At 60.7% G+C, this 14,422-nt stretch overlaps 1 protein-coding gene across 1 annotated transcript; it reads left to right on the top strand.

The window, feature by feature from the left end:
- Window positions 1-813: 813 nt before the first annotated feature.
- Window positions 814-12,888, top strand: BESB_082910 (uncharacterized protein; the record flags this gene model as incomplete). The annotated part of the gene is made up of 17 exons (XM_029366641.1): window positions 814-1,296; window positions 1,695-1,851; window positions 2,389-2,474; window positions 3,009-3,134; window positions 3,524-3,670; window positions 3,945-4,094; window positions 4,485-4,562; window positions 4,909-5,095; window positions 5,593-5,640; window positions 6,201-6,347; window positions 6,390-6,466; window positions 8,709-8,928; window positions 9,586-9,697; window positions 10,000-10,286; window positions 10,587-11,111; window positions 11,473-11,723; window positions 12,049-12,888. 17 exons carry the CDS (start codon window positions 814-816, stop codon window positions 12,886-12,888), a joined length of 3,921 nt encoding a protein of 1,306 aa, XP_029217101.1.
- Window positions 12,889-14,422: the final 1,534 nt, after the last annotated feature.

Raw genomic sequence — 14,422 nt, 5'->3', positions numbered from 1 at the left:
GTTCCCCCGAAGTTTCCTCCTTCGTCGCCTCCTCTGTTTTTCCGCATCGTCTCTCTCGCAATCGACCGGTATTTCGCTGCGGCTGCCCCCTCTCCGCCGCTGAAGCGGGTTCGGATCGTCCATGCCTTCGCTTCCACTCGGTCGCATCAGAGTGTGTCGTTTTTTTCCAGCGGATCATTGCCTTCTTTCTCTCTCCTTCTCTTTTTCTTCTGTACCTCGGCAACGCTCTTCTCGCTGTCTTTTCCTCTTGTCACGCGTCTCTCTGAGTGCAGCGTGTTGCGCCCCTCCAACCCTCGCATAGTTTTCCTTGTCGCGCCACGGCCGTCTCCCTGTATCTTGAATTGTTTTCGTTCCTTCTCGCCCCGACGACGCACAGGTGCTGTCGTTTTCAGCGGCGTGTCTTATCCTCTCCCTGCAGAGCCCTGCTTCGCTCTCTCTCATTTTCCGGTGCCTCCACTGCCCGGCTCCGTAGTTCAACTCGTAGAACTCAAGTTTCGTTGGCGTTTTCCCTCTTTCTGCCTTCCGCGCTCTTCTGGGAGGTAGTGGGCGGAGACAGGAGGCACAGCATGGGTTCGAAAAGTTTCCTCCTTGCACCGAGAAAAGCTGGCTAAGGCGATTGAGAGAAGGGCGAATTACGCAGCCTGAGAGTCTTCCGCGGTCTCTTGGAGCCGCGGAGAGGCGACGCCCGCGCAGCGAGGCCGGAGGCCAGTTGCGGCTCCGGTCTTAATTCTCTATGTAGTTTGAAGAGACTCGCTGCGAGACGAGCGAACGCGTTTACCCCGCCTTCGCTGCCCGAATCGGCGAGCGAGCAACATGTGGGTGCCGGCGGGAGGAGGAGCCCCGGGGGGGGCGGGCCTTCTGTCTCCTCTCTCGCGCGACGAGCGAGCGCCGGGGGCCGCGCGGGCGCCTGCGAAGGACGCCGGCAACCCCGACGCGCGCGGAGAGAAGAAGAAGGAGAAGGACATGCCCATGGAGCGCGCGAGTGTGCTCCAACTCTTTTTCATTTCACTGGATGGCGTCTTCGCCGCGCCGCCGCCGCTCCCTGCGAAGAGGGGCGCTGCAGAAAAGGGCAGCGCACGAAAGCAGAAGAGCGTCAAGGCAGACGAGGGGGATGTAAGGATGGACGAAGAGGACGAGGATAGCGGCGACCAGACCCGCGCAGCAGGAAAGCAGGGCCAAGCCTCCGCGACGGGGAACGAAGAGGTCGACAGAGACGACCAGGTGGCCTCCATGGCTCTTGAGGCGAGGCTGCAACTGAATCCCTTCGACGCCGATGCGTGGGACGCACTTCTGGAGGTAGGGCGTCGAGCGCGAATGCCCACGGGGTTCAGCCTGAACTGGAGAACGGGGCTGCCGCCAGTATGCATGTTTCTCGATTTTTCGCAAGTTCAGTTCCAAAGGGCGTCGCGTGCAGGCAGCCGGGCACGGGCTCTTCGGCTGCAACCGACTCTACACGCGTGTGGCGCCGAAGCTGCTCACAATTCCACGCCGCGCAGCCTCTTTAGTTCCCCCCTGTTCTCGACATCGTGATGTGGTACGCGGACTCACTTCTCGTCGCTATGCTGAGTGTGTGATGCTTCTCTCCTCGTCGTCGCCGTCTCTGGGTCTGTCTCGCGCAGCCTCTTTTCGCCGACGCGCCCGCGGCTGGTCAGGTTCAGTCGCGTGTGTTTTTTCCTCTCTGCCGGGTGTCTCAGGCGAACGAGAGCGCGGAGATCTACGAGCGCGTCCTGGCGAGTTTCCCCACGAGTGCCAATTACTGGCGGAGATATGCGGAGTCTCTCTACAGCAGCGGACAGATCCATGCCGCCTCTGCGGTCTACAAGCGCTGCATCCACGCTTGTCCTCACCTAGGTAAGAAATTCAGTTTTTTTTTTACTTCCGCATCTCGTGGCGTTCATGCTCCCTACCCCCACGCCCTAAAACAGTCTGCGGGGGCGGCAGATTCCTCAGCTCTCAGCATCCTGCCTTGTGCCTCGCGGCGTGCACTGGCGTTGAGCATTGCATCCGCGGGTTGTGGAGCTCTGCGCTCGGCCGAAAGGGTTTAGGCGCAGCAGTCATCTACACGATTTGAACCAGTTTTGAAAAGCCCGCCATCTGCGCATCAAAACTAAGTGTCTCTCTCGAGTGAGCGTGTGAAAGTCGGAGAACAACTGAAGCTAGACTTCTTGCTGCACTTTGTAAGATTTCTTCACCCGAGAGCGGTCGAGACGCGCCGCAGCGCCTCAAAAGAAGGCGAGGGAAGGCCAGTCCGGTCTCCGCCGCGCGCGGGCGCCTCGGCTGGAGGGGTTTGCGGCGAAGAGGAGACAACAAAACACCGAAAACACTCCAAGCGTGGGTTGGGAGCGACAGTGTCTGTGCGTGTGTGGCTGCTGGGCGTTCCCTCTGCAGACCTCTGGCTTTCCTATCTGCGCTTCCTGTACCGCGTGGGCAGTCTCCACGATTTCCTTCAGAACCTGCGAAGGGCGGTCGAGAAGGTGAGACAGCCTAGACAGTTTCATGCGACATCCAAAGTCCCCATCCTGCGGCTGCCTCTCTAGCTAGGTGGCGAACACTAGCGAATGCGCAAGATAGAAATATGCGGAACTCCACTTGGAGACAGATTCGCAGTCGCACAGGAAGTGCCGGCACGGAGTCCAGCAAGCGAGTGGCGCAGGAAAGGGCAGGAGGGACTCGTCGCGATGCGGGGGATTGCGGAGGGTCGCGGTGGAAACCCGAAGTCTGGGGAAACGAGCGCGTCACATGCACTGGCGAGACCCGAAATGTTGACTGAGTCTTTGTTGGAAAGCAAGTGATTCCATCGGCAAAGAGGAGCGAGAAGGCGATGCATGCAATCAACGTGAGTGGCATAGCCTTAACCTCTCCAGTGGAGAGCGTCACTACAGTTTTGCGAAATGCGAGTGGAAAGCTGCAGGAGGCAGCCTCGTGAGGCCTCGAAGAGCGTGAACCGCGGCGCGCATCGTCTCCGCGTGCTCACCCTACGCGGTGTTTTCTTCTTCTCCTCTGCGCAGGTTGGCTTTGATCGCCGGTCGGGTTCGCTCTGGATGGAGCTGTTGGCGCTTTACATCCGCGTCCACAACACGCTCCTGCTGCTGAAGGGCAACACGCAGGGACTCCTCGCCGCACCCAACGTCCCTGTACGCCTTCCGCTCGAGATGTGCGCGTGGGCGGCACGCCGGAGGCAGGCTCCGTCGAGCCGATCTGCGTGTATATGTGTGTGTATGCATATGGAGAGGCGGCATATCTGCGGGATGATGCGTCCGCGTAGACGAGAGACTTAGATCTGTATGCATGCGACGCCGCGGCGACGGGCGCTTGCGTTCATTCTCGTTCCTTCTTTCCAACGTGCTTGCGCGCGTCGTCGATGTAGCAAGGTGCGTCGCGCATGCAGACGGTCTGTGAGCCCGGCTTCGTCCCACGCGCGTGCGCTCCACACGAGTGCCTTCGCCTTCGTTTTTCGTGCGCGTTGGCGTATCAAATGTCGCGTGCTTCGACTGTGGACGGTTTCTGCGTTTCGGGTGCGCAGGGGAGCAACGCGAGTGGGCTGTCGGCTACGCCGCTGCTAGCCTCCGAGGAAGAGCAGCGCAGCTTCTGTCGCCCGCTGAGTGCGGCAGCCGGCTCGCTCGCTGAGAAACTCGCAGACGTGAATATTCTCAGAACCGCCTTCCAGCAGGTACGAGTCTGTTTCCATCGCCGGAAAATACCAATAACCCTTGTGCTGGAGTTAAGTGAAGCGAGAAGGGAGTCTTCTCGCGGGGCCCCTCCTGCGCTGTCTCCTGTGTCTCCTGTTGCGTCCTCCACGGCGTGTGTGGCGGCGGTGCGCCTCCGCTGCCACACACGCCTGAAGAAGGAGCTCCGGGGGCGTTTTCGCTTCTGTGAGTTCCCCTTGTTTTTGCTCGCTGCACGTTTGTTTCAGCTTGTGATCTTCTCTCGCACTTTGCCTTCAGTGCCTCTGTACCGCGATCGACGGCCTGGACGGCGTCTGGGCGGCGTACTGCGCGTTTGAGCGCTCCGTGGGTGTCTCCAACACGCAGCTCGCCGCGAAGCTCACTGCTGAGGCCGGGCTGCACTACGATGCTTCCAAGCACGCCTACCAGGTAAGCAGGACAGCGGCTGCGTCTCGAATGCGCGCAGGAAAACGGCATTCTTTGTGAACGCGGGTGGTCTGGGTAGGCCAAGTAGCTGTAGAGGGCGCGGGTTTTGCTCTGTTCGACTGACGCCGGTTGTTCGGCGGGCAGGCAGCAGCGACGAGCGACAAGTTAGTGCGAAGTGATTTGCAAGATCCGGAAACTTCTTTCGGATCTCGGGTGACCGCAGGCTCGATGGTATAGGGGCGTGCGAACGGACTCGCAAAATTTTGAGGCGAAGGTCGTGCGCGGCCTTGCGAGACCGAAACAGCAGTCCGTCTGCGGGCGCCCCAGCGTGTGCGTCTTTTTCAAGATTTGTTTTCACCTGCGTGCCTGACTCTTCTTGGTCTTTCTTTGTAGGAAATCGTCGCATTGGCGAAGGATATCGACCCCCTCATGCTCGCCGTCCCGCTTCACGAGGCTGCAAAAGCTCAGCAGGTACGGCTGCAGGCGCGGTGCTAGGTACCCCGTCAGGGTTGTGCTCCGCAATTCGTCCCTCGCTGTGTTGCGCCTTTCGTCTCACGTGTTTTAACCTCTACCGGAGGACAGAGTTTCGCGTGTTCAGTGCTGGGAGTCGCGTTTGCGCCCTTGCCTGTTGGGCTGCCGCGCATCTGCGACCGCGAGGGGCGCGTGTCGGCCTCGAGCGCAGGGCGGTCCGTGTAGGCAGCATTCGTGTGCATGTGTCAGCTGCTGCGCCGCTGGATTTCAGAGGCCGACGCGGAGACGAGAGGCTCTTTAGAAGATGGTGTAGCCTGCATGTGCGTCTGTGTGTCTGTGTGCGCAGCCGCAACTCGAAGCGTGGCGTGCGCTCCTGCGGTTTGAGAAGCGCAATCCATTGAGGCTGCAGGCGACGCCGCTGCTGCGACGTCTCACACACCTTTTCCAGAGTTGTCTGCTAAGCTGCGCGTTCGTGGCGGACTTTTGGATCGACTTCTTTCAGTTGCTGCTCGCTCACAACCATCGCCACAAAGGTAGGTCTGGGGTTTGACAGAATTCGACGCCACCTCCTCCAGGCGTCTCAGGAGGTGCTTCAGACCCCACGGTCGCTCGGGGGGGCCTCCGCTGTCTAAAGTCTGGGCTGCCTGCTGCCCCGTTTCGGTCTCCGCGGGGGCCTCGACGCCCCTTGGAGAGCCCCGGAGACCTCGGATCCGTAGCTGTCGATCGACCGTCAAGGTTTACACGAGCGCAGCTTGCAGCGTGTACGCTGCAAAAACTGAGAGAAAACGCCCCTGCCTCTTGAGGGCAGAGTCCTCGCCGGTGTGACGCGACCGATCCTGGCGGCACCTGCGGAGTTGCGTGTCGCGCACACGCGCGCGAGCTGAGCTTTTTGAAAGAGCCCAGGGACTGCGCTTTGTAGACATGTTTGGAAGAGAAGGCGCGGTGGAGGCTTGGCGCGAGGAGATTGGAAGGCGAAAACAGCTTCTCGAGGCGCATGCGCGGACGTGTTTTTTGTGTATTCGGCCTGCAGCTGTCGATGTTATGCGGAGGGCGATCGAACAGTTCCTTCCAGACGACGGTGGGCTTTGAGCGGTTTCAGCTTTTGCCTTTTCTCTCTTGGCTCCACGCGTGGCGCTGTCGCCGTCTCGCGTCTTCTGCGGTAGCAGTTGGGGTTCCCTTTCTCTTGCTGAGACTCGCCCGTGCGCTGCCGCGCGGAGTTCGACTCGTTGCCGTCTCCATCACACGGCGTGCTTCAGACGAGCTTTGCCCTGACAGGAGATGGCAGTCAACGCAGAAATAGGCATCCAGCACGGGTATATTTATATATCTCTATATATGCATATATATATATATGCTTATGTATATATATGTGCGTGTGTATGTATGCAACCGCCAGCGTGAGTGCATATGCCTTGGGAGGCTGACTCGCGTCGCGGTTTTCCCACGGGTTTCGCTGTCGATGTGAGGAAGAGGGTGCACCCTCTCCCTGCGCTCCTCTTTCATCGGTTTTCTGTGTATAGCTTCTGTAGGCGGAAGTATAAATGGTTTTGGACAAGCAACAAATAAGGGTGTACAAGTGTCAAGCGTATGCTTTGCACTCTGAAGGAGCCACTGTTTTCTTGTCTGTGCGTTTTTCAGAGCTCCTGCACTTAGTTTTGGCGGATTTTCTCGAGAGTCGGCGGTTGGTGAACGCGGCGGACGCGGTGTATCGCGCGGCGCTGGCCCTACAGGCGCAGCTCCGCGCGAATCCTTCGCAGCTCTCTCAGCTCCTTCCCGAGGCATCTCGCTCGCGGGCGCGGGCCCGCCACGGTCGCGGTCGAGACGGAGCCCAAGGCGAGACTCCTGCCGGCGTGGCCTCGGCCGTCATGTTGATCCGCTACCTGGACTTCGTGCGAAGATCGCATGTGCGTCTGTTTGGCTGGTATTTGCTCTTCCAGGGAGCCCTGCGCGTAGGGAGAAGGGAGACGGGGTTGAGACGCCACGCCTTTTTTCTGTCGGCGAGCGTCCTTCCAGTGTGGGCGTGTGGTCGCGTGGTGTCGTCGCAGTGCGAGAGCTGCCCGGGGCGGCGCGTCTGCGGTGTCACAGGCGCGGACAGAACACAAGCGAGCGCGGAGAGACAGAGGGCAGGCGGAGGCGAGCCGCCGCGGCGTTCCTGTCGCGCGACTGTTGCGTGGGGTGCTTCTTTTTTTGCCGCAGTCGCTCTCGCCGTCGGCGGCCGCCCTGCAGCGTGTGCTTAATGCCAGAGATCAGAACCGACAGCGTTCCCCCGTCTCTGTGCGGGCGCGGCTCTCTCTTCGTGTCCCTCGACCCTCTGTCCGCCAGCCGTTGCGCGCGAGAGAGAGAGCTACTCGCAACGCACGGACTGCATCACATCGGCGGTGGATAGGGTCGTGTGGCGCGCCGTAGACGTTGGCGGGCGAGCGAAAGCGAGAAAACGTCGAGAAATGTCGCGCAGCAACAGACGAGAGGCGTAGTGAGGTGCCCCGCTCAAGTGTATAGACACCGGCGAGCAGCTGGCCCCGCGCGCCAGCCGGTAGAACAACACACCCGCAAGCGACCGCGAGTGCGCAGCAAGAAAGCGTTCGGCGGCGCGCGCGATCTCTGCACGTATCAAATTCTCACGAGACACGCAGATACAACTTGAACGTGAACGGGCCTTCGCGCGGCGACAGCTGTTCCCCCGGCAGCGCCCAGACTGGCTGCGTCCCTCTCTCCGCGCCTCTGTAGCGTCGCATCGCCTCTCGCTCTCGCGGGGATCCGTGGGGTTGCACAGCCAGTCGCGCACATTAGGACAGGCCCCTCGTGCCGCTCTGGGGCACGACATCGCTTTTGTGTTCCTTGGGCAAGGCGGCTGGCGGCGCAGCCTCCGACCTATATACGTAAAATTGATACGCATGCGTATGTAAATATATATGTATATATCTGTGTCGAATGGGAACGTATGGGTATACGTGCATTTTATGTAGGGCAGGATCCTGAAGGCAGCGGGCAGGAGAGGCGGGCTCAGCCTTCGCGTGGGAGACGTGACAGGCACCTCTCGCGGGGGTGTAGGGTTCAGCTGTCTCTGTCTCTTAGCTGTCTCCCCTCGCTGGTGGCAGGGTGGCTGGCCTCGAGCAGCGGTCAAAGGCTAGAGCGCTAGGGGGGTGTGCGGCTGCTGGGCTCATCTCGCGGCTCGCAGCGCAAGAAGTGGAGAATGGTCGGAGGCCTACTGGTTTGCTTGACTGCAACTCGGCGTTGCGTCTCGGGGGTTCAGTCCGCAGCGGGGCGAGCAGCCGCCTTGCTCGCGACAACCGCTGTAGGAGCCCGCGCATGCGCCCATGTCTGTGGCAGCATATGTGTGGGTACATCGTTTGTTTTGGTAGTGGTTTTATGAGGGATTTGCCTCGGTTCGCGTGCAGGCGCGGCCGCCAACCGAGGAGGCAGGGGAAGGACCTGCACGCGTACAAGGGAACGTAGCATCCCTGCGCCTATCGGGTCTCAGCGCGGCGACGGAGGCGCATGACTGAACAGGCGGCGCCTCAGAGCCAAGAGGCGCTAGCGGACAGAAAGAGACGCTGACGAGGCGCTCAAGGCAGGCGGCGAGCGTTGTCGTGTTTGAAGGGCTGCGCGGGTCGCGCTCGCAAGCGGCGCGTGTGTTCGTAGTCTCGTTCTCTGTCTTGAACGAACTGTCAGACGAGTCAGTCTGCGGGCGGCGTGCATGCATGCTTTTTCGTGTCTCCGACGACACTCGCGGCCAGAAGATGCTGCGAGTCTTCGCTGTCAGGAGAGCTCCCTTCAGGCCCCAGGGGCCAGCGGGCGCCCCGGAGACTGCCGTGGCTCTGGGCCTCTCGGCGGCTTCGCTCTCCTCAGCCCTCTCTCTGCTGACGTCCGGCGCCCATACACTTGCATGTACATATATATATGTACATATATTTCTATATATGCGTGTGGGGCGTCACTATTTCTCCTTGGGAAGTGTCATGCCTTCGTGAGAGCATCCGTCGATCTGGCGAGAGGAACGGCGTGTCGAAGGCCCGCACGGAGGCTTTTCGAGTCGTTTTGCTGTTCGGGGATCTGTGCTCGCCTTCCCGCAGGGGTGGGGGCGGTTTTCGCTGGCGGTGTAGGGTTTGCTGTCTCCAGTCTTTTTTTTGTCTGCGGTTTTCTTAGGGCGAGACCGCGTGGCGAGCGAGCTTCTACGAGATCGCGAAGCTCCAGCAGGACTGCCCGTGGGAAGTCTTTCTGGCCTACGCCGAGGCAGAGTGGCGGATTTACCGGTCGGAGGCCAACGCACTGCGGGCGCTGCGGATCGCCTTTCCCCGCTTCAGGCTTCACCCGCACTTCATCGTGGCCTACGTCGACTTCCTCGTCAGCATCAGCAGGCTCGACGGTGAGCACGCGGGCCCAAACGGCAACCCCTCCGGCGGCCTCGCAGTCTCAACAGCTTCTGGAGCCGGCGCACGTTCTCTGCATGCTTCCAGAAGGCGTGTGCTCGCCAGCGATGTGTCTTGTCTGTAGTTGGTGCGTGCTTTGCTACTCAATGCTGCAGGCGCCTTTTTCTGCCGTCTAATATCTTTACATTTATCTGTGCACGCATGCATACATGTATATATATGTGCTTGTGTGTTATATATGTGTGTCCTACGTCCATGTATAGCGTTTTTTTGTGACCACCCAAGGCTGCAGCGGGCCACTGAGTCGAGAGCGTTCCGCCTGTCTCCTTGACGGGGCTCCTCTCCAAGTCGCCTTTTTCTCTGTATCCTCTTTGTGGAAGCTAATGAATGAGGCGGACGAGAAGTATTCTCCTTGGCACTCGTGTTCTCTCAGGAGCTGCTGGGCTTGCTGTGTCGGCGTTTCCTCTCGACGCGTACAGGAGCGCGAAAATATTTTGCATCCTTGGTAGCTCGCGTTTGTTCTGTCATTAGCGGATCGTTCTGTCACGCGCCTTTTCTTTCCTGTTGTTCGTCATGAAGGGTCAAATTTCGTCGCGTTTTTTCGCTCGTAGTTAGAAGTACTTGTGTTTGTGTTTTTTTTTCTCTGCATTCAGCTGCCCGGGAGCTCTTTCGCGTGTCTGTATATACGCTGCAACGCGAGCGAGGCACAGGCAGCAGCCTGCTGTGGCGCAAATGGATTCGCCTGGAACTCCGCTACGGAGACATGTAAGTTCGTTTTGTTTGCGTACAACTGCGCAGCAGACCGAGCCTGTGCATCTGCTGTGCGGCGGCTAAAGGCCTCGCTCATTTTGCAGCGGAGGCGGCTAAAGATCAGATATCCTGCGACTGCAGTTTCCAACTCGCTGATCTTCGCCGCGGCACCTGAGTGCGCTGGTCGGTCTGCGGTCTCGTCTCTTTGGTTTCTTGCCGCTTCCCTCTTCAGCCTCAATGTTTTAATCTTGTATTTCTTGTCTAGTTTCGTGGACGTTTCGCGTCTGCCTCCGTCCTTTCCTATACCTGTCGCGCAGGGCGACGCTGCAGGCGGTGATCGACTTGCGCGCCCAGCAGCGGGCGCAGCTGCCGCTGGAAGACCCCAGTCTGCTCGAGTCGCAGGCGGGGCTCGGCGTCTCTGCGGCGGCGCTGGACGCGCCTGACGCGGCGATTCGCGAACGCGCCGAGGTCGCGGTGTTGTGCAGCCGAAACGCGCTGGCACGGAGTGGCGGCGGCCGCGACAAGGCAGACGCCGGAGGTGTCGAGAGAGAAGACCTCGCGCGCGCCAAGGTCGCGGTGCGCCGGCGGCAGTTCATGGGTGGAGGTGAGCGAGAAAGGGGGAAGAAAAGTTAGCGGGGGAGCCACGGTCGCTCGGCGCTTCGGCCTGAAGGATCCGCCAGTTTTTTTTTTCGCATGCCGCCCGCATGGATGGCAAGAGGCGCCTGTTGCGAAGCCGCGTTACGGTCGCGCACCTTCCGTGCGTGCGGCTGGCGATGGCGTTCAGCTAGTCGGAGAGAGTGCGTTCGAATCCCGGCGGAGGCGTGCGTTGCAGTTGCGCGTTAGCAAGCGCTGCAGTTCAGTGCGCGTGCTCCCGCTGCTTCGCTGTCTGGTGTGTGGCTTTCAGACAGTTTGAATGAGATCGCAGACTGCTACCAAATGATGGGTCACCTGGCGCCGCGCTCGTCGCTGCTGCGCTTGTTTCTGGCGGAGGTGGAGGACGCTGATGCTGAGGACGTCTTCGCCGCGGTCCTGGGCGAGGACGACGAGGGCCGGGGTGAGGCTTGCTTCGAGGACACAGAGGACGACGAGTGTCGCCGCGATGGAGAGCGCAGCCAGGCAACGCGGAGAAAGACCGCCAGAAGCGGAAAGGCGCGGAAGGACGGAGCTGCGAGCGGCCGCGCGCCGCAGGAGCAGCACGGGAAGACGGACCTGGAGGGCGTAGCAGAACCCAGCGGTTCGCCAGAGGCTAGCGGCGGCGCCTCCGGCGCGGGCTACGCCAGCAAACTCTTGGCCGAAACCGCCAAGCGAAAGTTTGCAGAGATGGCTCCAGAGAAGCCCGAGGCGGAGGCCTTTGACGGCCCTCCTGTCGACCCGCCTAAGGCCTTGTGTGATTTGATCGCGCTGCTCCCGAAGAATGACATGCGAAATTGTGAGTGTTGAACTGTTGGACAGTTCCGGTAGAAGAAAGTTGTCAAAGTCTCCGTTCATCGTGGCGCACGAGCAGCTGGCGAGAGGCAGACAGGCATGGCTCGGAATGTGCAGCACCACGTGGTAGCCGGCCGGGAGCCTCGTGGAGCTTGATTTTTTTGCGTTGCGAGCGGATTGAAGCAAGCGGACTGACTGGGCATCCCCTGCGCCGCGAAGGTAGAACAGTAGGCACAGCCACGAGGAGGGAAGCGGCAAAGTTTTTGCCGTCACGTCCGCAGGGGTCTCAACTCGGGGGCTATGGCAGCTGATGCCGAGGAGAGTGTCATGCAAACAGGATTTTCGCCGTTCCTCTGTGCGTGCAGTTGTCGACGCGGATCTGGTGGAATACACCATGGCGGCGCTGAACGGATTGGGCCTGCCTGAAGTCCCCGAATCCGAGCGCGTGCCCATCCCCGTGAAAGACCTGTTGGCTTTGCGTCACACGCAGCTTCAGTGCTTCAGGGCGATGCAAATTCAGCAGCAGCAGCAGCAGGCGGCGCTGCAGCGAGGCCCCAAGCTTTCCTCCGGCTCCGGGTCTGGGACCGACGGGCCAGGAGCAGGGCCGACGGCAGAAGTAAGCGATCTCGTGGGGGCGTGCGTTGCGTAGTGGGTGCATGCACCATGTCTGTCTCTTCACGCGAGGCGAAGGGTTTCGGTTTTCAGGTGTGGAGGACATGGAAAGAATTGTGTTAGTGGTGCTGTCGCGAGATATGCAAGCTGCCAGTTATGAGTTGGCTGCTCTTTCGGGGGCCTTGGGGTGGATCTCTCCACTTTCTAGATCTATGGGGCCTCTCGCCGCGTTCGTCGTTACTTGATGCGGTTCAGCGCTTCGCCGTGTGCGTGCGGACGAGCGTTTTTTATTAGTTGCGTGGGCGTGTGTTGTGTTCGCGGCGATCCAGGAGGAGCAGGACTCGGATTCTCGGGGGGGGCCGTCGCCGTCGCCCTTCCCGGATCGGCGGTCTTCTTCGCGTCCGCGGCCGTTGTTCGGCGAGCGGCGTCGCGGTGAGGCGGGGCCGGACGGGCGGGGGGGGCCTCCGCGGAGGTCGGGCGACATTCTCAGCGCGGCTCTGTCAGATATTTCCAGCGGAGACGACGAAGACCCTCACGCGGCGGACTTGGAGCTCTTCGAAGGGGCGGCGGAAGGGCTCGTCCCGCCTGCGTATCTGCACCAATTTCACCCGCACCTGCATCCCCCGGGCCACGCGCCGGTCGCAGGGGGCCCAGCGACGCCATGGGCGGTCGCGCACGCCGCCGGGGGCTTGCTGCCGCCAGCGGCTGCTGGGGCCCCGCCGCCTCATGTGGCTGCAGGCGTCCGCGCGGCGGCCGGGGGCAGCGCGTACCCCCTCCCCCACCAGCAGCTTGTGTACCCTGCGCAGGAGGTTTTCGTGGGTCCGGCGCCGGGCGCGCTCCCCGCTCGCGGGGTCCCCGGCGGGGAGGCGGTTGTCGCGGGAGCGTTAGGCCCGCCTGTGTTCCCTGTCGGAGGCGCCGTCCCCCACGGCTGGATGCTGCCAGGCGGCCCGCCGCCGGCCGCCCTCCACGGGCCTCCTCTAGGCGCCCTTCCGGCTGCCGTCCCCTACGGGCACGTGTATCCACATATGCATCCGCTGCCGGGCCCCGCAGCGCTGGGGCCTCGGATTGACGTTCCCCCCGGGTGGCCCGCAGTCCCGGGCTTCTTGGGCGGGTTGTTCGGCGGAGCGGGTCTCCCGAAGGCCACGCGGCGACGCGCCGAGGCTGAGTGAAGCCGGTTCAGCTGCCTTGCAGACAGGTGACTGTCGGCGAGGGTGGTGTTTTTTGTGACAGTCCGCTTTCTAGCGAACTCTCCGATTTTTGATCGGTGTTTCGGTTCGAAACGACTCTTGTCTGCGCGGTGCTCTGTGTCTATGAGCACACGCTTAATTTCCGGAGTTTCACGCGTCGCCAAAAAGGTGGGCCTGCGGGCTGGACAGTTCTAGCCGCGCACGGGAGCCGCTTCCTCTCCGAAGACGGCTCTATGTGTAGGCTTAAGTGATGCAGTCCAAAAGCGGCTCTGCAGTGTGACGCTCCGTGGCGGGCCACTTTGCTGAACAACAATGGAATAGTCCGTGACTAGGAGAAGCGTGGAGCTCGAGCAGGTGCTTTTACAGTGGCGAGTTTCTCTAATATCAGCCTTAAGAACAGCGGGGGCCGACGCACTTTCGGTGATAGGGTGGCAGAGCGCTTGTAGAAAGGGTGCGTGGGCGAGGGACGCAGAGCCGGTGTGGATATCCGAGGAGTGTCTCGCTGCACCCCAGTCATCGCGACGCGTCTTCGCCGGGCACTTCCTTCTGCGGCGTTTCCGCAGATGAAGAAGCAACACCGACATATGAACAGCTCTCAGTCACTGGAGGTGTGTGGGTTGCGGACACTCGCGAAAAATGGAGGAACATACAGAGGCATGTCCCCACGCTCCACAACACGGCAGGCACTTCACTCTGCCCCGGGTTGATCTCTACTACCGAACAAGCTCATCGCCGGCAATAGCGCTACGGCCTGCGGCCAACGACTCTGGTTAGAAAGCCTACATCATACGATAAGCGGAAACCCCACTTTAGGAGGCTTGGTCAGGTGGATGCAGTCATTCCAGCGTGCAAAAACAAGTCAGAGAGAACCGGATCCGCCGGAACGCACGTGCGGGCAGCAAGGGCCTTGGGTGCGCACCTACGAGCGGCAGTCTATTTCAGAGGCGCGATCGTCAGCGCTTGCCTAGACTCCTTTTTGGCTTGGGCGCAAGCGTGGCGCTGCTATGCCTTCTAGCGTTTCGTCTGAGTTGTTACAAGGATAAGCATGCAGCACACACCACGCCCGCGCAGGTAGTCGTGGAAGACGCGTCGTCAGGTACTGAAATAATCGCTACAGATCCAGGAAGTACGAGCGTGTATAGATGACACGTGTGTCTCCGTTGTAACTAGAAACGTATCATACCCGCCGCAAGAACCAGCACATTCGACTTCGCGTTGTGATTGCCATAGCAGTTGCCTTTAACCTCCACCCGCTGGAGTGGTTTCGGAAGTACTTGCCCCGGTCACGCACGCTGTAGTCGTTTTTACCATTCAGACGACTCCGAGGGAGCCAAGGGCAAGTCTTGTCTCAGCTGAGCGCTCAGGTTGGTAAGGCGACGAGTCGTCCGCCAACTCCCATCAGCTGGGGTGCAAACGGTTGCACTTACATGGCTTTATAATACGTCTCTGCTGCTGAGTCTTCCGCTCGATCCATGTCAAAGAATGTACCCTTTAGACACCAGCAGGTCACACGAAG

Source organism: Besnoitia besnoiti, chromosome VIII (genome assembly GCF_002563875.1).
Source record: "Besnoitia besnoiti strain Bb-Ger1 chromosome VIII, whole genome shotgun sequence".
Lineage (NCBI taxonomy): Eukaryota > Apicomplexa > Conoidasida > Eucoccidiorida > Sarcocystidae > Besnoitia > Besnoitia besnoiti.
This window is presented reverse-complemented; position numbering and strand designations above follow the sequence as displayed.